Source organism: Saimiri boliviensis, chromosome 1 (assembly GCF_048565385.1).
Source record: "Saimiri boliviensis isolate mSaiBol1 chromosome 1, mSaiBol1.pri, whole genome shotgun sequence".
NCBI classification, from domain to species: Eukaryota; Metazoa; Chordata; class Mammalia; order Primates; family Cebidae; genus Saimiri; species Saimiri boliviensis.
Genome location: NC_133449.1, coordinates 170031968 through 170056119, shown reverse-complemented (window position 1 = coordinate 170056119; position 24152 = coordinate 170031968). Strand labels below are relative to the sequence as shown.

General features: G+C 51.9%; 1 protein-coding gene across 8 annotated transcripts in view; it reads left to right on the top strand.

Moving 5' to 3' along the window:
• Positions 1 to 2034: 2034 nt before the first annotated feature.
• Positions 2035 to 24152, top strand: part of ARAP3 (ArfGAP with RhoGAP domain, ankyrin repeat and PH domain 3) — a 29649-nt gene continuing 7531 nt past the window's right edge. Inside the window, exons 1-21 of one of the 8 annotated variants that reach the window (XM_074380933.1) lie at positions 2035 to 2119; positions 3802 to 4345; positions 4486 to 4547; positions 4654 to 4765; positions 10575 to 10778; positions 10921 to 10990; positions 11226 to 11367; positions 11459 to 11643; positions 11724 to 11830; positions 12083 to 12282; positions 12387 to 12472; positions 12616 to 12798; positions 12972 to 13107; positions 13745 to 13861; positions 14307 to 14454; positions 14565 to 14667; positions 18017 to 18236; positions 19273 to 19336; positions 19565 to 19728; positions 23091 to 23303; positions 23557 to 23662. In XM_074380933.1, the coding sequence (XP_074237034.1) occupies positions 3819 to 4345; positions 4486 to 4547; positions 4654 to 4765; positions 10575 to 10778; positions 10921 to 10990; positions 11226 to 11367; positions 11459 to 11643; positions 11724 to 11830; positions 12083 to 12282; positions 12387 to 12472; positions 12616 to 12798; positions 12972 to 13107; positions 13745 to 13861; positions 14307 to 14454; positions 14565 to 14667; positions 18017 to 18236; positions 19273 to 19336; positions 19565 to 19728; positions 23091 to 23303; positions 23557 to 23662 (3149 nt within the window). In that variant the 5' untranslated portion in view covers positions 2035 to 2119; positions 3802 to 3818. Of the gene's footprint in view, positions 4346 to 4485; positions 4548 to 4653; positions 4766 to 10574; positions 10779 to 10920; positions 10991 to 11225; positions 11368 to 11458; positions 11644 to 11723; positions 11831 to 12082; positions 12283 to 12386; positions 12473 to 12615; positions 12799 to 12971; positions 13108 to 13744; positions 13862 to 14306; positions 14455 to 14564; positions 14668 to 18016; positions 18237 to 19272; positions 19337 to 19564; positions 19729 to 23090; positions 23304 to 23556; positions 23663 to 24152 lie in introns of all 8 variants that reach the window. The other 7 variants (XM_074380944.1, XM_074380938.1, XM_074380926.1 and 4 more) reach the window with 7 other exon arrangements.

Genomic DNA, 24152 nt, shown 5'->3' with positions numbered 1-24152 from the left:
GGAGCAGCCCAGTGAAAAGCTGGCCTTAGATTTCAGAGAGAAGCAGGTAGGGGCATTGGTTATTTTCTCTCTCTTTCTTTCCTTCCTTCCTTCCTTCCTTCCTTCCTTCCTTCCTTCCTTCTTTCCTTCCTTCCTTCCCTCCTTCCCTCTTTCTCTGTTTCTCTCTTTCTTTTTTGACAGTTTCGCTGTCAGTTGTTGCCCAAGCTGCAGTGCAATGGCACAATCTTGGTTCACCACAACCTCCACCTCCCAGGGTCAAGCAATTCTGCTGCCACAGCCTCCAGAGTAGCTGGGATTATAGGCCTTTTGGACCATGCCAGCTAATTCTGTATTTTTAGTAGAAACAGGGTTTCTCCATGTTAGTAAGGCTGGTCTCGAACTCCCGACCTCAAGTGATCTGCCCACCTCTGCCTCCCAAAATGCAGGGATTACAGGCGTCAGCAACTCCACCTAGCAGTTAATTTCACTCCTCACAGGGTAAAGTCTGCTCATAGTGTAAGGTCTGTGAGGAGCATTCTCACTGCCACCACAGCTGCCCATCCAGAAAAAAGGACATGGTGCAGGGGTCCTGTCCAGGGCGGTAGGTGAGCATGGTAGTTATAGGTGTAGACTTGGAGAGTTGGCTATTTTCTAGCTGCAGGGTCTTCAGCAAGTTAGCTAATGCTCCCTGTCTCCTTATCTGTAAAACAGAGGTGATAAAATTTCCTTTTTACAGGGATATTTGTGAAGATTAATTAAAGTTTGCAAAGCAATGTTTACATAGAGCCTGGGGCATAGTCAGCTCTTAATAATTGATAGCCCCTATTAAGGCCATTGCAATTATTAATTATTTTATTACTATCACTCTCTTTCTCAAAGGTAAGACCAGGGAAAGGGGGTTCCAAGAGGCTGAAGATGACAGTCCCTCTCCTAGCTGGGGCAGCTGGAAGAGGTGGGAACCACTTCCTCCCACTCCCCTCTTCTTCCCCTGAGGCAGGGGTCTTCCCCTTGCTACTGACAGTTCCTGTGTCTGCTGACTCACAGCCAACTTCCTCTCATACAAACAGGAAAACACAGCCGGCCAGCGCCCCCCCCCCCCCCACCTCCAACACACACACACACACACACACACACACACACACACACACGCAGGAAAACACAGCCGGCCAGCGCCCCCCCCCACCTCCAACACACACACGCGCGCACACACACACACACAAACACGGCCAAACACTGGCCCGGCTGGGAGGGGGAAGTGCCTGGGCCCCTGGGAGACAGGCTCCAGGACTGGCGTCGGGACAAGATGGGGGGAGGAGAGAGGAGCCGTTTCTCCTCAGGCCTCCCCCACATTCCCCCTGAAATTTTAGGGTGGGAGAGTGGGCTTCTCCCACGAATGAAACGGCTGCTTGCTTGGTCACTGCGCTTTCAGGGAACCGCCTGCCCCCAAACGGCAGCCTCAAACCTTGGTTTGGAAGTAGGGATGTTGCCTTGCAGACCCGACCGGCATCCCTCGGAGGAACCTAGGCTGGACCCTTGGGGATTGGGGTGGGGAGAAGCAGATGGGGACCCCTCTGCTGGGTGTCTGCGCTTGTTGCCCAGGCCAAGTCTCTGGGCAGCTTGGAAGGCTGTGGCTTCCCATGAATTCTGATGTCCAGCTTGCCAGGGTCCAGCCACCCTGCTGGGCGTGGGAGAGGTGTCCTAGGGGCTTAGCGCTTGACCCTTCCTCCTCCCTTTTGGCAGGACTGGAGGGCGTGGGAGCAGCGGAGAGGATGCAAAGCCGTCCCTGGCGCTCTCCCTTTCTCGGCTTCTACCTCCATCCCCATCTCCGTCCTGGTCTCTGCCTCTTTGTCCCTCTCCCTGAGGCTGTCTCGGTCCCAACGTGTTCCGGTCCCTTCTCGGCCTGCGAGAGGGCAGACAGGCAGACCCGGAGATAAGCAGGGCGGTTGGGCAAGGAGCCCAAACCCTTTGAAGGCCTGCGCTTGCACAAGGAGTGGCCGGGGCCCAGCGGAGGGAACCGGCCGGGCGGGGCGGGGCTGGGCCCGTCGGGGGAGGGCAGAGAGGAGGCGGGGTCGGCGCGGCGGGACCCGGAGCCTCGGACGCGCGGCGGGCACCCGCGAGCGGACGGCGGCCGCGTAGTGAGGTGAGGACCCCCGCGCCCCCCGGGTCCCTGCTTCCCAGACTCCTCCCCATCACCTTCTTCCAGGACCTTCGTGGGCTCACAGGGCCCCCTCGGCGCCGGCGGCCCTCCCTCTCCCCGCCACGACCCGCCCCTCCCTCCTGCTGCTCGGCCTCTGCCCGGCCTCTGCCCGGTCCCTCCTCGCCCCCTCCCTCGTTGCAGCCTGTGCTGCCCGCGACTGCCCGCCCCGCCCCCGCCACTCCTGTCCCGCGAGCACCTCGGCTCCCAGTCCCGTGCCCTCGAGCCGGGCCTGAGTCACCGGGAAGCCGAGCCCTGACTCAGGCCCCCAGGCTCAGCACCCTGGCCCTGGCTTGGGAATGAGGCCCAGCTGAAGAGTGGCAGAGGGAGGCCAGCACTGATGCTGGGACGGAGGGGGCGTCCTGGTCACCGACAGAGCACAAGAGCAGCAGGGAGAGAGCCGCGCAGGCAGAGGCGGACACAGAAACCCAGGCTCAGAGGTGGACAGAGACACAGATACAACTTAAGATCTGGTTAGAATTGGAGACTGAATCAAGGACAGGCTTAACAACAGAGAGCAAAAGAGGGTGGGACAAAGAGAGGGACAAAGATGGATTGAGAGGTTGAGTTGGAGTGGGGCAGGGACAGGGACAAGGCAGAGATAAAACTCAGGGGCCACAGAATTAGAGACAGGTATACGAAATAGACCAGGGTTAGGGTCAGGCTGGCGGGAGGGGACAGAGCACAGAGATCTGAGCCCAAGGGAATGGGCAGGGAAAAGACAGGCTCAGAAAAGGAAGGCTTGGAGAAAGCAGAGGTGGGGGGATGGCATTTCGCACTGCCGAGTCGCTACAAGGCATGTGCACACACATATGAACAGCATGTGAACATGCCGTCCGTGGATGGAGAGTCCAGAAGCCTCTGGAGTACCCCTGACCTCTGGTCTCTCATCTCTCTGGCCTGGTTCTCTGCCCCCATCCTTATTCTTAAAGTAGCCTCCACCCAGGGCTGGGACCCCACATGTTAGGACTGGTTAGGGCTCTCTGGGTAGCCTGACCAAGGCAGACAGGATGTGGGGGCGGCCAGGGCTGGAGGGACAGGAAGGAAGTCTGAGCAGAGACAATAGGTGGAAGGGGAGGAGGGACTGGGAACAACCAGGATTAGGATGGCAGGCCTGCATACCTCAGCTCTGGAAACAAGAGGGAGTGGGGTCTGCAGCTCCTTCCTCCTACCTAAGCGGCCCCTCTCCCCACCTTAGTCCACAGCTGATCTGGCCACATCATTCGCCCCTTCTCCACACCTCCCTACCTCACTCTGCCCCAGCAGCATTCTAGCATCTTGTCCCATGCTTACGCAGTTTGATGTACAGTCAGGTAGGGGCAGAGCTTTGACCTAGACCCAGGGTGGGCAGAAGCTGGGGGCCAACATTAGCACTGACTTGCTGCGAACCTGGGACAAGCCCCTTCCCCCTCTGTGGGCCTGTTTCCTCCACTTCAAATGAAGCCCCTTCCCTAAGTAAAGAGCCATTTCTGTTGTTCTGGGATGGCTCTGCTTCCAGATTGCAGGCCTTTCAGGATCTTTCTTTGGAGGAAAATTGGAGGCTACTGCTCACTGTCCAGGCCCCAGACTTTGGGGCAGGGAGGGGGAATCTCAGCCTGAGCCCTCCCTTCACCCTGCCCCTCCCTCAGCAATGGCCTGAGCCCCCATGGCTGCCCCTCAGGACCTGGACATCGCTGTGTGGCTGGCCACGGTGCACCTGGAGCAGTACGCAGACACGTTCCGACGGCATGGCCTGGCTACAGCAGGTGCAGCCCGGGGCCTGGGCCATGAGGAGCTGAAGCAGTTGGGCATCAGCGCCACAGGGCACCGGAAACGCATTCTGCGCCTGCTGCAGACAGGCACCGCAGAGGTCTCCCTGGATCCCAAATCAGATAGTGCCATGGAACCATCCCCCAGCCCAGCCCCCCAAGCCCAGCCCCCCAAGCCCGTTCCGAAGCCCAGGACAGTGTTTGGTGGACTCAGTGGCCCTGCCACCACTCAGAGACCTGGACTGAGCCCAGCCCTCTGGGGACCGGGAGTGTCCAAGAGCCCAGAGCCCAGCCCAAGGCCCCCTCCTCTCCCTACTTCCTCCTCCTCTGAGCAGTCTTCAGCCCTAAATACTGTGGAGATGATGCCTAATTCCATCTACTTTGGCCTGGACTTAAGAGGCAGGGCACAGGCAGCTCAGGACAAGTGAGTGGGGTTGGCTCCCTGGGGGCTGATGCTGGGGGGAGTGGGGAGCAGGGCTTGAAGGGGACGGAGGTGGGGAGCTGGGCATGAAGGCTTGTTCTTCCTCCTCTCTTCCTAAGTAACCAATAGATCTTTCTCTTCAGGGCTCCAGACAGCTCCCAAACCGCTGCCCCCATCCCTGCCCTTAGGCCCACAACAGGCACAGGTAACCCGGGTTATCGAGGGTTGCCGGGAGAGGGATAGTACCCTCAGGATCTCATACACTCCCAGCGATCTCCTCTTCCCCGTGCGTCCCTCTCTTCTCCTGCCAGTACACATCATGGATCCTGGTTGCCTGTACTATGGTGTCCAGCCTGTGGGGACTCCAGGGGCCCCCGACAGAAGAGAGGGCAGAGGTGTTTGTCAGGACAGGGCTGAACACAGGTGAGTACTAAGTAGGGAAGTGATGGGAGGGAGGAGCTGTTGAGTCGGCGGTGGCCATGATGTATCCACTCATAAAATGGAAAATTGGGAGAAGTGCTTTTCTTTTTCTTTTTTTTGAGCCGGGGTCTCACTCTGTCACACAGCACACTCCCTGAAGTTTTAAGCAGAATTATTCTGTGTGGGAGGTTTTCCAGGTTTAAATGGTCAGCTGTGCAAGTGGTCCGCAGAATTCTTTGTGATTTTTTGTTTGTTTGTTTGAGATGGAGTGTGTTGCCCGAGCTGGAGTGCAGTGGTGTGATCTCGGCTCACTGCAACCTCCGCCTCCTGGGTTCAAGTGATTCTCCTGCCTCAGGCTTCCTAGTAACTAGAATTACAGGTGCACGCCACCACACCTGGCTAATTTTTGTATTTTTAGTAGAGATGGGGTTTCACCACGTTGGCCATGCTGGTCTCGAACTCCTGACCTCAGGTGATCCTTCTGCTTTGACCTCCCAAAATACTAGGATTATAGGCATGAGCTACTGTGCCTGGTCAGGAGAAGTGTTTTTCGTTTGTTCATTCAACAAATATTTATTGAGTAACTATCATATGCCAGATGTAGATGCTTGGCATAGATCAGTGTACACAGAATTCCCTGCCCTTGTGGGAAGATAATCCATTAACAATAAACATAATATGCTAAATACTATAGAATGTTAAAAGACGTTAAGTGCCATGGAAAAAATAAAGCAGAGTAAGAGGGGTGGGGGACTGGCTGGGCGCAAGTGGCTCACGTCTGTAATCCCAGCACTTTGGGAGGCCGAGGCAGGCAGATCATGAGGTCAGGAGTTCAAGACCAACCTGACCAACATGGTGAAACCCTAGCTCTACTAAAAATGCAAAAATTAGCTGGGAGCACTGGTGGATGCCTGTAATCCCAGCTACTTGGGAGGCTGAGGCAGGAGAATTGCTTGAACCCGGGAGGCGGAGGTAGTAGCGACTCGGGGAAAAAAAACAAAAAAAAGAGCTGGGCGCAGTGGCTCACACCTGTAATCCCAGAACTTTGGGAGGCTGAGGCAGGTGGATCACGAGGTCAAAAGTTCAAGACCAGTCTGGCCAACATGGTAAAATCCTGGCTCCACTAAAACTACAAAAAAATTAGTTGGGCACAGTGGCAGGCACCTGTAATCCCAGCTACTCAGGAGGCTCAGGCAGGAAAATTGCCCGAATCTGGGAGGTGGAGGTTGCAGTGAGCCAAGATAGTGCCACTGCACTCCAGCCTGGGTGACAGAGCATGACTCCGTCTCAGAAAAAAAAAAAGGTGAAGGGAGGGCTGAGGAACAAAATGAATGGACTGCAATTTTTCATTTACAGTTAGCAGAGCATTAAGAAGATGACATTTGATTAAAAACTTTAAGGAGCTGAAGGAGTTAGCCATGAAGATATGTGGGTAAAGAGGGCTCCAGGCAGGGGGAGTGGCCTCCTCAATCCAGGAGCAGTGAGGAGGCCAGGGCAGCTTGGCTGGGGCAGATGGGCCAGGGTGGGAAGAATGGCAGGAAATGAAGTCAGAGAGGTTAAAGAGGCCAGATAAGGGCCTGGCACAGTGGCTCACGCCTGTAATCCCAACACTTTGGGAGGCAGAGGTGGGAGGATCACCTGAGGTCAGAAGTTCAATTCCAGCCTGGTCAACATGGTGAAACCCCGTCTCTACTAAAAATACAAAAAATAGCCAGGCGTGGTGGCACACACCTGTAGTCCTAGCTACTAGGGGGAAGCTGAGGCAGGAGAATTGCTTGAACCCGGGAGGCGGAGGTTGCAGTGAGATCATGCCACTGCACTGCAACCTGGGCAACAGAGTGAGACCCTGTTTCAAAACCAAAACCAAAACCAGCAAACAAATGAAAAAATTAAAACAAGGGGCCAGATAAGGTAAGAGCTTGTAGGGACTTTGGCTTTTACTCTATGTGAAATGGGAAGCCATTGGAGGAGTTTTGACTTTATAAAGGGATTCCCCGGGTTGCTGTGTGGAGAGTGGTCTGTAGGGGCAAAAGGAGAAGAAGCAGAGAGACCAGTTGGGAGGTTTTTGCAGTAATGGAGGTGAGAGACCTCAGAGTATAGTGTTAGTAGTGGATATGATGAGAAGTGGCTCTATTTTGAAGGCAAACTGTCAATTGGCCTCTCCATTCTTCTGTGAGAAAAAAGAGAAATGAAAAATGACTTTGAGGGCTTCCATTTGAGCTGGTGCTGACCAGTATGGTAGCCATTAGCCACACGTGACTACTGGGCCTATGAAATGTGGCTAGTCTCCATTGAGATGCACAATAAATGTAAAACACCTGCTGTATTTCAAAGACAATATGAGAAAAAGCAATACTGGATGAATATAACAAATATAAACATAAATTATCTTAGTAATTTTTATGTTGATTACATACTAAAATGTTAATGTTTAGGATATATTGGGTTAAATAAAATATATTATTAAAATTAATTTCACTTGTTTCTTTTAATTTTTTTAAACGTGGCTACTAGAAAATTTAAAATTACGTACTTGGTTCACATTGACTTCTGCGGGACAGCACTGTTCTGAGCACCTGAAAGTTTCTGGAGCTGCCATGGTCTGAGATGGGGAAGACTGTGCTAAGGCAGGTGGGAGGTGAGGGTAGATTGGGGGTGCAGTTCTGGACGTGTTGTTTGAGGTGTAAGTTATGCCTTCAAGAAGAGGTGAAGAATAGACCACTAGATAGACCAGTCTAGAGTCTGGGGAGAGGTCGGAGCTGGAGACCTAAACTTGGGAGTTGTCAGCACTTAGATGGGTGCGTAGAGCTGTGAGTGAGTCCAGATAGAGAAGAGGACCAAACTCAAAGCCCTTGTGCACTCCCATATCTAGCGGTTTGGGAGAAGAGGAAGAATCCGCAAAACAGAAGAGAAACAGACAGCAAAGTAGAAAGCCAGAGAATGTGATGTCATAGGAGAAGAGTGAAGAAAGTAGAAGAAGGGAGAGGCCAGCTATGTCCTATGCGGCTGAGGGGTCTGCTGCTATGTTTGATAGGACTTAGAATAAACCCTTGGAATTGGAGGTGACTGGGGATCTTGACAGGTGTAGCCTTGAAGTAATGGGGTGAAAGCCCAATCAGAGTGGGTTTTAAGAGAGAACAGAAATGTATAGAGAGTGTCTTTTGAGGAATTTTTCTGTGAAGAAGAGCAGAGAGTTGGAACGATTGTTGCTAGTGGAAGTGGAGCCAAGAAAAGAGTGTTTAATTGGGTGCAATGTTACATAGCTTTGTAGGTGAATAGGAATGATCTGGGAGGGAGGGACTGTTAGTTATGTAGGGGAGAGGAGAGTAGGGGGTGTCTAGAGTGATTGCGTAGGTGAGAGAAATAGGATTAAGTGCACAGAGGAGGATCTGGCTTTAGACAGGGGTGTTTATTATAGTCACAGGAGGAAGACAGAAGATGTATGTGAAATTGGGTAAACATGGCACTGGGAGTCTGCGGGGGTTCTCATCTGATTACTTCAATTTCTCAGTGAAGTAGGAAACACAGAAGTTGGAGTAGCAGTTCTCAACCTTACCTGTATCATAGGCTGGGGAACTTTTAAAGCTACAAGTGCCTGGGCTCTACTCCCAGAGATTCACATTTAAGTGTCTGGTGTGGAGCCCATGTACTGATATTTTTTAAAGTTTCCCAAGTGATTTTGTGCTGTTAGGGTTGAGAACCCCTGGAAGGTGATAGAGAATAATAGAGGAATCTACTCAGGGCAGTTAAGGGAGGCATCTCTGAAAAGATGACATAAGCAAAGACCTGAAGGATGAGAAAAAGCAGCCCAGGGAAGCATGGAAGGAGGCAAGTTCCCGGTAGAGGGAAGAGCATGTGCAAAGGCCCTGAAACAGGAAGGAGAATGTGGCTGTAAGCAAGGGGGGGGGCAACACTGAGTGAGGTCAGGGGAGTGGCCATGGGCCTCACTGTACAAGTTCTCACAGCCATTGGAATTTGGGTCTAACCTAAGTGCAAATGAGATGCTATTGAAGGGCTTCCTGGAGGGGAGTAAAATGGTCTCATCTGCATTTTTTTTTTTTTTTTTTTTTTTTGAGATGGCATCTCTCTCTGTTGCTGGGCTGGAGTGCAGTGGCATGATCTCAGCTCAGTGCAACCTCTGCCTCCCGGGTTCAAGTGATTCTCGTGCCTCAGCCTCCTGAGTAGCTGGGATTACAGGCACACGCCACCACATTCGGCTAATTTTTATATTTTTAGTAGAGACAGGGTTTCACCATGTTGGGCCAGGATGGTTTCGATCTCCTGAGCTCATGATCAGCCCGCCTTGGCCTCCCAAAGTGCCGGGATTACAGGCATGAGGAGTCACTGCAGCCAGCCTCATCTCCAGGTTTTGTTTGTTTGTTTGTTTGTTTGAGACAGAGTCTTACTCTGTCGCCAGGCGCTAGGCTGGAGTGGCGCAAGTTCAAGTTCAATGAGTGCAGCTCACCGCAACCTCTGCCTCCCAAGTTCAAGCAATTCTCCTGCCTCAGCCTCCTGAGTAGCTGGGACTACAGGTGTATGCCACCATACCCAGCTAATTTTTGTATTAGTTCAGTAGAGATGGGGTTTCACCATGTTGACCAGGATGGTCTCGATCTCTTGACCTCATGATCCGCCTGCTTTGGCCTCTCAAAGTGCTGGAATTACAGGTGTGAGCCACTGCGCCCGGCCACTTCATCTCCATTTTTAAAAGAGCACTCTGGTGGCTATGGGAGAATGATTATGGGAGGGAGGTCAAGAGTGAAAGCAGGTGGCCAGTTAGGCAATTTGCATCACCCAAGTTGATGGGAACTTGGTCCAGGGAGCAGTCAAGAACTTTTTGGAGAAAGAGCCAAGACATACTGATTAGCCACGGGCAACCATGACAGGGAGTCATTTACATAGCCCTTCCCAAACTTTTCCATCCAAGTCATACTACTGGCACAGGAAATGGGCTGAAATTTTCCCAGTAAAAATTCCAAGTATTCTCAGGGAAGCAGCTCCATGGTAATCTTTGGGTTTTGAACCTCCCTATTCTCCTGTTTGAAAAGCAGATCCAGGCTGGGCACAGTAACTCACACCTGTAACCCCAGCAATTTGGGACACTGAGGTGAGAGGATCACTTGAGCCAGGAGTTTGAGACGAGCCTTGGCAACATAGCGAGACCTCATCTCTACTAAAGATGAAAATTTTAAAAGTAGTCAGGTGTGGTGGCCTGTATATGCCTGTAGTCCCAGCTGCTCAGGGTGGGAGGATCCCTTGAGCCCAGAAGTTCAAGACTACAGTGAGCCATGATTGCACCACTGCACTCAGCCTGGGCAGCAGAGAGAGAGAGAGAGAGAGAAACCTTGTCTCAAAAGAGGCCAAGCACAGTGGCTCACGCCTATAATCTCAGATTTAGGAGGCCTAGACAGGCGGATCACCTGAGGTTGGGAGTTCAAGACTAGCCTGACCAACATGGAGAAACCCCATCTCTACTAAAAATACAAAATTAGACAGGTGTGGTGGTGCATGCCTGTAATCCCAGCTACTAGGGAGGCTGAGGCAGGAGAATCACCTGAACCTGGGAGGCAGAGGTTTCGGTCAGCCAAGATTGCACCATTGCACTCCAGTCTGGGTAACAGAGCAAAACTACATCTCAAAAAAAAAAAAAAAAAAGAAAAAGAAAAGAAAAAAAAGAAAGAAAAAGAAAAGCAGATCCAGTACCTGCCAGGCATTCTATTATTAGGTGACATGAGTAGGGTGGAGAAATTACAAAGAGGGTATCCAGGGTACTTGTCTAATGTGTGTCCCTCCCCGTCTTGGCCCCCACAAGGCTCAGCAGGCAGGATCTGGAGGCACGGGAGGACGCTGGCTATGCCAGCCTTGAGCTGCCTGGAGATTCCACCCTCTCACCGCCCACCCTGGACACAGAGGAGACCAGTGATGACCTCATTTCACCCTATGCCAGCTTCTCCTGCACAGCAGACCGTCCCATGCCCCTGCTCAGTGGCTGGCTAGACAAGCTCTCCCCTCAGGGGTGGGCGCTGGGAGGGGAAGGGAGGGAGAAGTGAAAGGCTGGGAGGTGGTTGTGGGGGAGAGGCTCCAAGTGCCTCCAGACCCTGTGATCTCCGTACCCCTGTGCAACCCCAAATACTGATCTTGGCTCCTTCCTTTCTCAGAAACTACGTCTTCCAGAGACGCTTTGTGCAGTTCAACGGGAGGAGTCTGATGTACTTTGGCAGTGACAAGGTGAGGGGGCTGGGATATGTGACATGGAGCTGAGGGAGAGGGAGGGCTGAGAGGGGCTCAGTATTGGAAGGAGGGAAGCCCATGGTGGGGAGGTGGTGACTGCATGACCGATGTCAGCATTTAAAGTAGCTGGCTTAGCAGCTGTACCCACTGCTTGTGTATTGAATGCCAATCTCATAAAAGCTGGTGCAGGACCCAGGGGTTGGCACACATGGCTCAGTTCCTGTCCTCATAGGTTATTGAGCTCTCTCTCCAGGACCCCTTCCCTAAGGGTGTGATCCCATTGACTGCCATTGAGATGACCCGCAGCAGCAAGGACAACAAGTTCCAGGTCATCACCGGCCAGAGGGTGTTCGTGTTCCGCACAGAGAGCGAGGGTGAGGGCCACAGCCCCCTGGGTCAGGGCAGGAGGGAGGGAGGGAGGCTGTGTGAGCAACAGCCACTGACCTGCCTCTCCATCCCCACCAGCTCAGCGGGACACGTGGTGCTCCACGCTGCAGTCCTGCCTGAAGGAACAGCGCCTCCTGGGCCACCCCCGGCCCCCGCAGCCGCCTCGACCTCTCCGCACCGGCATGCTGGAGCTTCGTGGACACAAGGCCAAGGTGTTTGCTGCCTTGAGCCCTGGAGAGCTAGCACTGTACAAGAGTGAGCAGGTGAGGAGAGTCGGGTCAGGGCTGAGGGGCCTGAACTCGTCCCTTCTGGGACTTCACGATACCCACCGTGACCCCACCAGGCCTTCTCTCTGGGCATCGGGATCTGCTTCATCGAGCTGCAGGGCTGCAGCGTCCGGGAGACCAAGAGTAGAAGCTTTGACCTGCTCACACCCCATCGCTGCTTCAGGTGGGGCCTGGACCAGTGGGAGGCAAGGCTGGGGGACGTTTTGGGGAGGACTCTTAGGGGTACAGAGGACTGGAGGCCTCCTCAGTAGGATGTCAGTGGGTGTGCAGGGATGGTAGTCCAGTGAACTGGGTCAAGATGTCACAAAGGTCTGGGCTGCCCTAGGTGTGGCCTGTGGTGGCTCCTGCAGGAAGGGCCAGGGGATGGGACATGGCAGCGAGGTCCAAGCCCATGAACTGGCTGTCCACCCCTCAGCTTCACAGCTGAGTCTGGGGGTGCTCGGCAGAGCTGGGCGGCCGCTCTGCAGGAAGCAGTAACCGAGACACTGTCTGACTACGAGGTGGCCGAGAAGATCTGGTCTAATCGGGCCAACCGGCATTGTGCGGACTGTGGGGCCTCTCGACCAGACTGGGCTGCTGTCAATTTGGGGGTGGTCATCTGCAAGCAGTGTGCAGGTGAGGACTGGCGTCGAGGCCCTGTGGGGAACAGGAGGGGCTGGGACTGGAGGGCTCAGGGCACCCATGCCTCATGCCCCTCACACCCTCACACACCCTCACAGGTCAGCACCGGGCCCTGGGTTCCGGGATCTCCAAGGTGCAGAGCCTGAAGTTGGACACGAGTGTCTGGAGTAATGAGATAGTGCAGGTGAGGGGGTGGAAGAGGGGGATGGTGGGAGGGGTGGAAGGGAGCATCCAGAGGCAGGCCTTGGGCCAGCCTGGGGACAGGAATGGAACATCTGAGGACTCTTGAGTTCCTGTCAGCTGCCTTTGCCCCTTGTCATCCCACAGTTGTTCATTGTCCTGGGAAATAATCGTGCCAACCGATTCTGGGCAGGGAGCCTACCCCCAGGTGAGGGACTGCATCCAGATGCGACCCCTGGCCCCCGGGGAGAGTTCATCTCCCGAAAGTACCGGCTGGGCCTCTTCCGGAAGCCCCACCCTCAGTACCCAGATCATAGCCAGCTTCTCCAGGTAGGAGGGACAGAGTGGGGCTGATCTGGGCTGGGGGTGGGGGGTCAGGAAATACTCTCTGAGTTGGAATGCCTAGATTTGGGTGGTGGGGGCTGTTTTCGGCAGTCATACAACTGTCCCCGGGGCTCTCAGGTTGGCTTTTGGGGCTAACAGAGGCCCCTCCTTCCCTGCAGGCCCTGTGTGCAGCCGTGGCAGGACCCAACCTGCTGAAGAACATGACCCAGCTCCTCTGTGTTGAGGCCTTCGAGGGCGAGGATCCCTGGTCCCCCCCAGCCCTCGATGGCAGCTGCCCCAGCCTCTTGCCCCCAGGTCACCCCCCCAAGTGCTTCCTCTCTCCCCTCTCCCAGGAATCCTCTGATCCAACCTGTGATTCCGTTCTTTCAGGGGGGCCTCAATTAGCCGATCAGAGTGGCCCAGCCTGGGCCATTTCCTAAACCCTCAGATCCGCCAGGGCCTATTTCCTGTTGTCATTCGATAGCTAATGATGGTTATGGCTGGGGAGGGTCTGCGTCTTCCAGGTACTAGTGCTGGTCCACCCTGACAGGCTGACCCATAGGTCAGGACTCATGTCCCTGGCGACAGTCTGATCTCAAAGAAGTGATCAACTTAGTGACACTCGTCTCCATTGGTCAGGCCAGCTGGGCTTGAGACCCTTACAGGATGGCACATGCCCTGAGGTGCCCACCCAGAGCTAACAGCCTGGTTGGTGGCTGGTGGGGAGAGGCAGTGGGCAGGGGCTGGGCCAGAGGCCTCCCTGTCTCATTACCTCCGGCCTCTCTCCTTTGCAGTCTGGGTAGTGAGGGATTTAGCTCCTTTGAGCTCTACTTGGCTGTGCTTCCGGTGGAGTCGGGTCCCACCGTCTTCCTCCATTTCATCCCTTCCCCAGAGGGGCTCAGGTGATCCCACTGCACTTGGTTCAGCTGACTGCTTTCCCTTCCCCTTGCAGACCCCTCCCCTGGTGTGTACAATGAGGTGGTAGTGCCTGCCACTTACAGCGGCTTCCTGTACTGCAGTCCCATCAGCAACAAAGTTGGACCCTCACCCCCTCGCAGGGGCCGGGATGGTGAGGGGGAGCCAAGGGATGGGAAGATACAGTGACAGAAAGTGGATGGATTTGAGTTTACTGTAGAGGGACAAGGAGGAGAGGGCTGGATTGGAAAACGGGGCCGTGCCTAGGAGTGGGATGGGGTCCTGGGGGTGAGAGAGGGACCATGCCAGGTGGCAGCATTGAGTGATAGTTCAGAGCGTCTGTTCTGAAGTCAGACTGTCGGAGTCACATCCCAGCTCTGCTACTTCCTATGTGTCTTGGGCAAGCTACTGAAACTGAGTCTCAGTTTCCCCATCTGCAAAACAGGACTAAGTATAACACGTCACAGGGTTATTGTGAAGATGACTGGGATCATACATAGGCAGAGGGCTTGGCACAGAATAAATATCTGGTAAATGGGAACTATGAAGGGGTGGGCCCAGAGGTCTGCTTGCCCCCTGACCATCTACCTCCACCTCAGCTCCCCCCCGCCTATGGTGTGTGCTGGGAGCAGCTCTGGAAACGTTTGCATCAGAAAACAGCCCTGAACCCCTCAGCCTCATACAGCCCCAGGATGTTGTATGTCTGGGCGTGAGCCCTCCGCCCACTGACCCAGGTGACCTTGACAGGTAACAGCCCCTCCGTGCTCACGGAGCTTCCCCTTTTCTCTTCCCAACCTCCAGCCTGACAGCCTCCCTCACTGGCTCCATTCGCCTCCCTGACCTCATCTTCTCTCCAGGTTCCCCTTTTCCTTTGAACTCATCCTCACTGGGGGGAGGATCCAGCACTTTGGCACAGATGGAGCTGACAGTCTGGAGGCCTGGACTAGTGCTGTGGGCAAGGTGAGACAGGAGAGCCCCCTCTGCAGCAGCTCATGACTTCCTCGTCCCCACAGGCTCCCATCTTCTCTCTTATTCCTACAGCCACTTCTTCCACTAACAGCCAAGGGTGACTGCGCACCTATTCTGTGCCAAGTCCTGTGTTGAGCATTGCCCACTTGATATCTCATTTAATTTTCACAACCCTCAGAGGTAAAGTTTTACATATAAGGAAACTAAGTCTTGGAGTTTACGAATTCACTTGGTCAAGGTCACAGAGCTAGGAGACAGCAGAGCACAGGACTAAAAATCGGGCCTCTGCAAAGCTCATGCCCGAAACTTCACTGTGCCGTGGCCTCTTCCCACACAGGAGCTACCTCTGATTCCCACTACCCACCTTCTGCTCCGGTTTTCCAGCAGGCCCAGAGACAAAGCTATCTTCCTATTTCCCAGCTTCTCCATTCTTAGATAAGCCCACATGTCCCTCCTGTATGCCGTTCCCAGAATTTAAAGTTCAGGCCCTGGAGTCAGACATCCTAGGATTTGAATCTCACAACTCTCAGCCTTGTGAGCTTTTCCACATCTGTAGAGTGGGCGTAAAAGACTCACCCCCTAGGGTTGAGGATTAAATGACATGTGAGGCCCACACACAGCAAGCCCTCAGTATGTGGGCGTTGAAATAATAATGATGGTAGTGACGATGACGATGATGATGACAGTCCCTCCCATCCTAAGACAGCTTTTCCCTAAGCTCTGTTCCGTCTTCAACTTTTCACCCTGGTGCCTTCCTTGCCCTCCTGAGAATGCGTCAGAAAGTCGCGTGCAGCCTGCAGTTCCCCTTTGACCCTTTGCAGCTGTCCTCCTCTGCCCATGCCCTCTTGAACTGCTACCCTGCAGGTCACCGGTGCCTTCCCATTTCCAAAGGCCAAGGCTGCCTCCCGGCCTCACCAGGTCACCTCTGCAGCATCTGGCGCTCCTCTGTGGGAAATGCTCCACTGCTCGGGCTTTTGACCCCCCTCCCCCAGGCCTCCTACAACTCCTCACACTAATACGTTGTCTCCATATCTTTTCAGGGCTCTGTCGTGGCCCACCCAACCAGGTTTAAGTCTCTTCTCATTATTATCTACACTTTCCAAAAAGCTATCCCATCCTACCCAGAGGGTGCTGTGAAGACTGTCACACCATACTAGTCCATGGACTATGTGTTATGGTCCATGACAGGATAAGCACAGAAATTGAGAGTAAGCATTTAGAATATTTTATAGCAATTTGACAGAGTAATTTTATGTGTCAAATCTAATTATTAAAAAAAAAAAAAAAAAAAAAAAAAGGCTTGGGCCACGCATGGTGCCTGTAAATCCCAGCACTTTGGGAAGCTGAGCCGGGGGGAGCACCAGGAGTTTGAGACCAGCCTGGGCAACATGGAGGGACCCTGTCTCTACAAAAAAAATAAAAGGCCCGGCGCGGTGGCTCAAGCCTGTAATCCCAGCACTTTGGGAGGCCGAGGCGGGTGGATCACGAGGTCAAGAGATCGAGACCATCCTGGTCAACATGGTGAAACCCCGTCTCTATTAAAAATACAAAAAATTAGCTGGGCATGGTGGCACATGCCTGTAATCCCAGCTACTCAGGAGGCTGAGGCAGGAGAATTGCCTGAACCCGGGAGGCGGAGGTTGCGGTGAGCCGAGATCGCGCCATTGCACTCCAGCCTGGGTAACAAGAGTGAAGCTCCGTCTCAAAAATAAAAATAAATAAAAATAAAAGAATTAGCCAGGCATGACGGTGCTCACCTGTAGCCCCACCTACTGGGGAGTATGAGGTGGGAGGATTGCTTGAGCCCCAGACAGTGAGCTGTGTCATGCCACTGTACTCCAGCCTGGAAAAGTGAGGCCCTGTCTCAAAAAAAGGGAGTGGGGTTGTCTGTCTTAATTTTTTAATCTAGTTTTTTTTAGCAATTCACTTTTAGTATTATTATTATTATTATTATTATTATTATTATTTTGAGTTGGAGTTTCGCTCTTGTCACCTAGGCTGGAGTGCAGTGGCAAGATCTCGGCTCACTGCAACTTCTATCTCCTGGGTTCAAGCGATTCTCCTGCCTCAGCCTCCTGAGTACCTGGGACTATAGGTGCATATCATCACGCCCAGCTAATTTTTGTATTTTTGGTAGAGACAGGGTTTTACCATATTGGCCAGGCTGGTCTCAAACTTCTGACTTTAGGTGATCCGCCTGCCTTGACCTCCCAAAGTGCTAGAATTACAGGCTTGAGCCACCAAGCCTGGCCACTTTTACTATTTTTAATGAAAGTACAGTATTAGCTGAGTGTGGTGGCTCATGCCTATAATCCCAATTTTTTGGGAGGCCAAGGCGGGTGGTTCACCTGAGGTTAGGAGTTTGAGACCAGCCTAGCCAACATAGTGAAACCCCATCTCTACGAAAAATATAAAAACTTAGCTGGGTGTGGTGGTGGGCACCTGTAGTCCCAGCGACTCTGGAGGCTGAGGCAGGAGAATCACTTGAACCCAGGAGGCAGAGGTTTCAGTGAGCCGAAATCACGCTACTGCACTCCACCCTGGGCAAGAAGAGCAGAACTCCATTTCAAATAAAAGGAAGAAAGAAAGTACAGTATTGGTTAGTGACACTGTGCGACTTTAAAAAGGAAAAAGGAAGAAAATCCTGGTCCTTTACTGCAGGTAGTTTGAGAAGCACTGCTTTACAATCGACCTCAAGCACCCTTTCCTCCATGAAGTTTCTCCCCAGCCCCCTGGGGTGGTGAGATTTCCCAGGGCATCATAAGTCTTCAGGTGTAGTATTGGCTATAAAGAATGAGTATGCCTTTTTAGCTGGGTGCAGTGGCTCAACTCTGTAATCCCAACACTTTGGGAGGCCAAGGCAGGAGTTCAAGAGCAGTCTGGGCAACATGGCAAAACCACATCTCTACAAAAAAAACCAGGTGTGGTGGCGTGCTCCTGTAGTCCAGCTACTCAGGAGGCTGGGGTGGGAAGATCACCTGAGCTGGGGGAGGTCGAGGCTGCAGTGAGCCATGATCACGGCACTGCACAAGAATAAGTATTCTTTCTTACACCCACACCTCAATTAAGAGTACAAAGCTGCCACACGGGGGTCTTCTCTATGTTGGGGAGAGTAAACTGAATTAAATTGAATTTCTTTCCTGTCTTTCTCCATCCATCTCATGTCTCCTCCTTGGCTCTTGCCTTTGCTCTCTCCCATCCCTTTTCATTCCTGTTTTTCTTCTGCTTTCTCTTCGTATTTTTCTATGCTTTTCCCTATCCTGGTCACTCTCATTTCTCTCCCCTACTCCTTGTCTCTTTCCCCATCCTCCTCTCTCCTGTCCTCCCTCTGACTCTACAGTGGTTTTCCCCGCTGAGCTGCCACCAGCTGCTGGGCCCAGGGCTGCTGCGGCTGGGCCGCCTATGGCTGCGGTCCCCTTCCCATACAGCCCCAGCCCCTGGTCTCTGGCTGTCAGGGTTCGGCCTCCTTCGTGGTGATCACCTCTTCCTGTGCTCAGCGCCGGGCCCTGGCCCCCCAGCCCCTGAGGACATGGTGCATCTTCGGCGGCTACAGGAGATCAGTAAGTGGGGAGGGAGGGGGGGACAGGGATGAAGGGTGGCCATGGGGGTGCATGGGAACAGACCTTTTTTATTTGGAGGTTCTTATAGGAAACAGCAGAACATAGTGGCTTCAGGTACAAGCTCTGAAGGGAAACTGCCCACCTTTAGACCCACCTCCATCACTTCCTAGCTGTATATCCCTAGACAGTTTACTTAACCTCGCTGTGCCTTAGTTACCTCATCTTTAAAATAACACCTTCCTCAAAGGGCTGTAGTGAAGTTCAGATAGGGTAATGCATCTAAAACACGCATTGTAGAGCCTGACAGGCATCTTTTAAGTGCTCAATAAATGTTATATGTTATAAATGTTATTAATATTATTATTATTATTATTATTTTGGAGACAGAGTCTCACTCTGTCCCCCAGGCTGGAGTGCAAGGGTATGATCTCAACTCACTGCAATCTCCACCTTCCAGGTTCAAGGGATTCTCCTGCCTCAGCTTCTCGAGTAGCTGGGATTACAGGCACCTGCCACCACACCCAGCTAATGTTTGTATTTTTAGTAGAGATAGGGTATTATTGTGTTGACCAGGCTGGTCTTAAATGCCTGACCTCAGGTGATCCACCTGCCTCAGCCTCCCCAAGTGCTGGGATTACAGGAGTGAGCCACTGTGCCCAGCCTATGAATGTTATTATTAGTTGGAGACACTTGCTGGTTGGGTCCTGGGAGAGGGAGCTGGATACCTTCACTGCTTTCCTTTCTTCTAAAAGAGGAACAATGTGAGATAATATTTTAGGCCTTTGGAAACAAAAGACCTGGGTTTGAGCTCAGCCTTGCCATTTTATAGCAACTAATCTGGGGCACGTTACTTAATCTTTCTGAGCTTAATGTGTCACCTATAAAATGGGAATAATAGTACATAACTCATAGGATTCAACTGAATATTTTTTGTAATGCTCCTAGCCTGGCATCTATGTACCTTAAACATTTAATTAATAATAGTCTCTATAATGAAGATGGAAATGATGAAAATGTCCACTAATTCTCCTCCCAGGTGTGGTTTCTGCAGCTGACACCTCAGACAAGAAAGAGCATTTGGTCCTGGTGGAGACAGGAAGGTAAATGTTGCCCCTGCCATTGACCTGGGGCTCACCTTCCTGGAGCTGAGCCCACACTCTGCAACCAGGTTTGCTGGGCCAGTGCCCACTTCCTCAAAGTTGCTTCCCCTGCTCCAGGATCAGCTGAGTTGGGTGTTGCTGCCCTCTGCTGGTGGCTCTGGGAGATCTGGTCCCCATGCACCTGGGCCTCTCAGGAGCTAGCTCTGATTCAGGCCTCTTGGGTCTCAGGACCCTGTATCTGCAGGGAGAGGGCCGGCTGGACTTTTCGGCATGGAGCGCAGCCATTGGGGGCGCAGCTGGTGGGGGCGGCACTGGGCTGCAGGATCAGCAGATGAGCCGGGGTGACATCCCCATCATCGTGGATTCTTGCATCAGTTTTGTTACCCAGCATGGTGAGTGGGCACTGGCTGATACTGAACAAATGGGGGCGGGGGATGGGAGGATAGGGGGTGGAGAATGTGGGCACAGCCAAGGTGGAGGATGAATTACGTGGAAGAGCTTTGCCTCTAGAGCAGGCGTCCCCAAACTACGGCCCTCATGCGGCTCCCTGAGGCCATTTATCCAGCCCCCCGCCGCACTTCAGGAAGGGGTACCTATTTCATTGGTGGTCAGTGAGAGGAGCACAGTATGTGGTGGCCCTCCAACGGTCTGAGGGACAGTGAACTGGCCCCCTGTGTAAAAAGTTTGGGGACGCCTGCTCTAGAGACTGCTGCTGGACCCCAGCTGGCCATGACTCTTGGCAGGCTGCTTTGCTTTTCTGAACCTCAGTTACATCATCTGTAAAATGGGGCCAATGGTCCTCATTTTCCAGGATAACTGGTGACAGTGAGACAATGCCTGCCAAGCCTTGAGCACAGGGCCTGGCATTTAGTAAGTGTTCAGAGGTTTCGTCAGAATGTGGAGGGTGAGAGCAGCACTGGAAATGTGACCAAGGAAACAGAGCCACGGCAAATAGCAAGCAGCTGTGAGGTGAGAGCTGAGCCGCACAGCACACTCCCTGAAGTTTTAAGCAGAATTATTCTGTATGGGAGGTTTTTCAGGTTTAAATGGTCAGCTGTGCAAGTGGTCCCCAGGTTTCTCTGTGTGTGTTCTTTTTTTTTTTTTTTTGAGATGGAATCTTGCTCTGTCACCTAAGCTGGAGTGCAGTGGCACAATCTTGCCTCACTGCAACCTCTGCCTCTTGGGTTCAAGTGATTCTCCTGCCTCAGCCTCCCAAGTAGCTGGGATTACAGGCATGCCCTACCACCTGGATAATTTTTGTATTTTTGGTAGAGAGGTGGTTTTACCATGTTGGCCAGGCTGGTCTCAAACTCCTGACCTCAGGTGATCCACCTGCCTTGGCCTCCCAAAGTGCTGGGATTACAGGCGTGAGCCACCATGCCTGGCCCTTTGTGAGTTTTTTATCCAGCCTAAGTAAGGACAAAATAGAATCTATCTCTTCTGTGAACCCTCTTTAGAAAGCTGGACTCTTGAGAAGGAAAATTCACAGGAAAGTAAGGTGGGCAGTACAGTCATCCCTCAATATCCACAGAGGATTTGTTCCAGGACCCCCGTAGATACCCAAATCCATGGACGCTGTCTCACATAAAATGGCATAGTATTTATTTGAAAATCACCTAGGCATATCCTCCTGTAATTCTTTAAATCATCCCTAGATTACTCATAATACCTAATACAGTGCAGGTGCTATAGAAATAGCTGTTATACTGTATTGTTTTATTTTTATTTTATTGTTGTTATATTGGTTTTTTTTTTGTTTTGTTGTTGTTGTTGTTGTTTGTTTGTTTTTTATTTATTTATTTTTTTTTTGAGACGGAGTTTCGCTCTTGTTACCCAGGCTGGAGTGCAATGGCGCGATCTCGGCTCACCGCAACCTCTGCCTCCTGGGTTCAGGCAATTCTCCTGCCTCAGCCTCCCGAGCAGCTGGGATTACAGGCACGTGCCACCGTGCCCAGCTAATTTTTTGTATTTTTAGTAGACGCGGGGTTTCACGATGTTGACCAGGATGGTCTCGATCTCTTGACCTCGTGATCCACCCGCCTCGGCCTCCCAAAGTGCTGGGATTACAGGCTTGAGCCACTGCGCCTGGCCTTATATTGTTATCTAAGGGTTTTTTCCCAAATATTTTTGATGTTAGTTGAATCTGCAGTTGTGGAGCCCATTGATACAGAGGGCTGACTGTAAGGCAAAAAAACAGCACCTCCACAAACCTACAGATAATTGTTAATAGTCTTGGGCAATGGATAAGTCAGTGGCTAGTAACATTTTCCATGCCTTGGCAGTGGCTTTGTTCAGTGACCTCCCCCACTGGCTACATCCTTATTTCTTCCCAGCCTGTCTTGTGTTTGAAGGAGGAAATAAGTCAGAGGCTCAATGAAAAAGCCCTGAATAAAGAATATGTGGCTGGGCACAGTGGCTCAAGTTTGTAATCCCAGCACTTTGGGAAGCCGAGGCAGGTGGATCACCTGATGTCAGGAGTTTGAGACCAGCCTGGCCAACACGGTGAAACTCCCTCTCTACTAAAATACAAAAATTAGCTGGGCATGGTGGCAGGTACCTGTAATCCCAGCTACTCGGGAGGCTGAGGCAGGAGAACTGCTGTGAGCTGAGGTTGCAGTGAGCTGAGATCACACCACTTCACTCCACCCTGGTCAAAAGAGCAAAACTCCATCTAAAAAAAAAAAAAAAGAAGAAGAAAAGAAAAAAAGAAAAGAAAGAATCTGGGTGTTCATCTCCTTCCCTCCAAGTTTTCTGCACCACCACTGTTTCGTCAGCATTTAGTTGAGCTGCTACCATGTGTCAGACACTGGGAATAAGGCAGTAAGCCAGGAGGGTTCTAGGAAGTTTATTTATTACCCATCTCTTGGATTATAAATAAGAAAAAACAGTCTGTTGTTATTATTTGTGGTAGTTACGTTCTGTGTCACTGCAAATATTTAATTAGTGAATACTGAATCACTGCCCCAGGGGAAATACAGGGTTAGGGTCCTGCTAGCCTCTGGTTACAGTAACATTTTTGTCAACTGATCAGTACGTATCCTTGTTTTATGTGTTTTCTGTTTAAAGACACCTTATTTTATATATGTTGTTTGATTTGCTAACACTGAACTCAAGGCCAACAGCACTGTAACTCGTGCCTGAAAAGAAGCTGATCTAACTCATGTATTTTTCTCTGTAAGGCATTTCACAGCTTTCTCACACATAGAAACACTAGACAGCATTCCAGCACTACACTTGGGCCATTTCAAACAGCAAAATCACCAAGAAAAAGTACAAAAATATGGCTCTAAATATACCATTAAAAGGATACACTTGTTTAGAGTAAGAACATGCACATGGGGGAGGGGACTCAAATTTTTCTTCACTCTGTTCATCAACGGCGATGAAAATGCCAAAAGTATTGATTTTGGGGTTACAAATAAATTTTAGCAAGTAGGAGAATGTGCAGATACGGAATCCACAGATAATGAGGATGGACTACAAAGTGATTTCAGACAGTGCTATTTAAAAATAGGGTGGTGAGGAGATACAGTGTGATGGGGGTTGTTATATGTGATAGTGAGGTCAGGAAAGACTTTCTGAGGATGAAGACTCCAGCAGAGACCTGAGAATCAGACTATGGAGGCATAGAGCTCCTCCTCTCTGAATCCCATGCCCCCTCAGCCACATACCACATAGGGAGGCCACGGATGGGCCGTGGTGGGCAGTGGTAGCCTTTGCACCATGGTGAGCAGAGACGGCTGGCTCTTCTCAGGGTTACGGCTGGAGGGTGTATACCGGAAAGGGGGCGCTCGTGCCCGCAGCCTGAGACTCCTGGCTGAGTTCCGTCGGGATGCCCGGTCGGTGAAGCTCCGACCAGGGGAGCACTTTGTGGAGGATGTCACCGATACACTCAAACGCTTCTTTCGTGAGCTCGATGACCCTGTGACCTCTGCACGGTTGCTGCCTCGCTGGAGGGAGGCTGCTGGTATTTCCAAGATCCCTGAGAACCAAAGCCCATCTGGGATCTCTGCCCTCCCCCACCAGAATCCATGGTTTGGCAGCCCCCTTCCCCATCACTTCCCACCCTGAGGGATCATCCAGAGACTTGGCTCAGGGGGAGGTGGGAAGCAGGCAGAGATACATCCGTCCTGCGTTTGTTTCTAAAAATCCCTCCCTCCACACCTGCTGCCACTCTTTCTTCCCGGGTCTTCCCCAGCCCTCCTCCATTCCATCCCCAGAGCTGCCCCAGAAGAATCAGCGCCTGGAGAAATATAAAGACGTGATTAGCTGCCTGCCGAGGGTCAACCGCCGCACCCTGGCCGCCCTCATTGGGCATCTCTATCGGTCAGTATGGCCAGACCCTCCTCATCTCAATCTGACCCTGCACTTTTGTTCATTCATTCATTCATTCATTCATTTGTTCATTCCACAAACAGTTGTTAAGTGAAGATGTCATAGGGTTAAGGTTCAGAGAGTGGATTTGGGGGGTCAGGCAGACCGAGGCTTTAATCTGGTGCCATCATTGTAGCTGTGTGACTTTGGGTAAGTTACTCATTCTCTCTGGGCCTCAATTTCTTCATTTCTAAAAGGAGGTAATGAATGATGTAATGACTCATATCCACCTCATAGGTTATGAGTGAGTTAAATGAAGGCCGGGCACGTGATGTCTCATACCTGTAATCCCAGCACTTTGGAAGACTGAGGTGGGCAGATCACCTGAGGCCAGGAGTTCGAGAGCAGCCTGGTCAACATAGTGAAACTCCGCCTCTACTAAAAATACAAAAATTTGCCTGGCATGGTGGTGCATACCTGTAATACAGCTACTCAGGAGGCT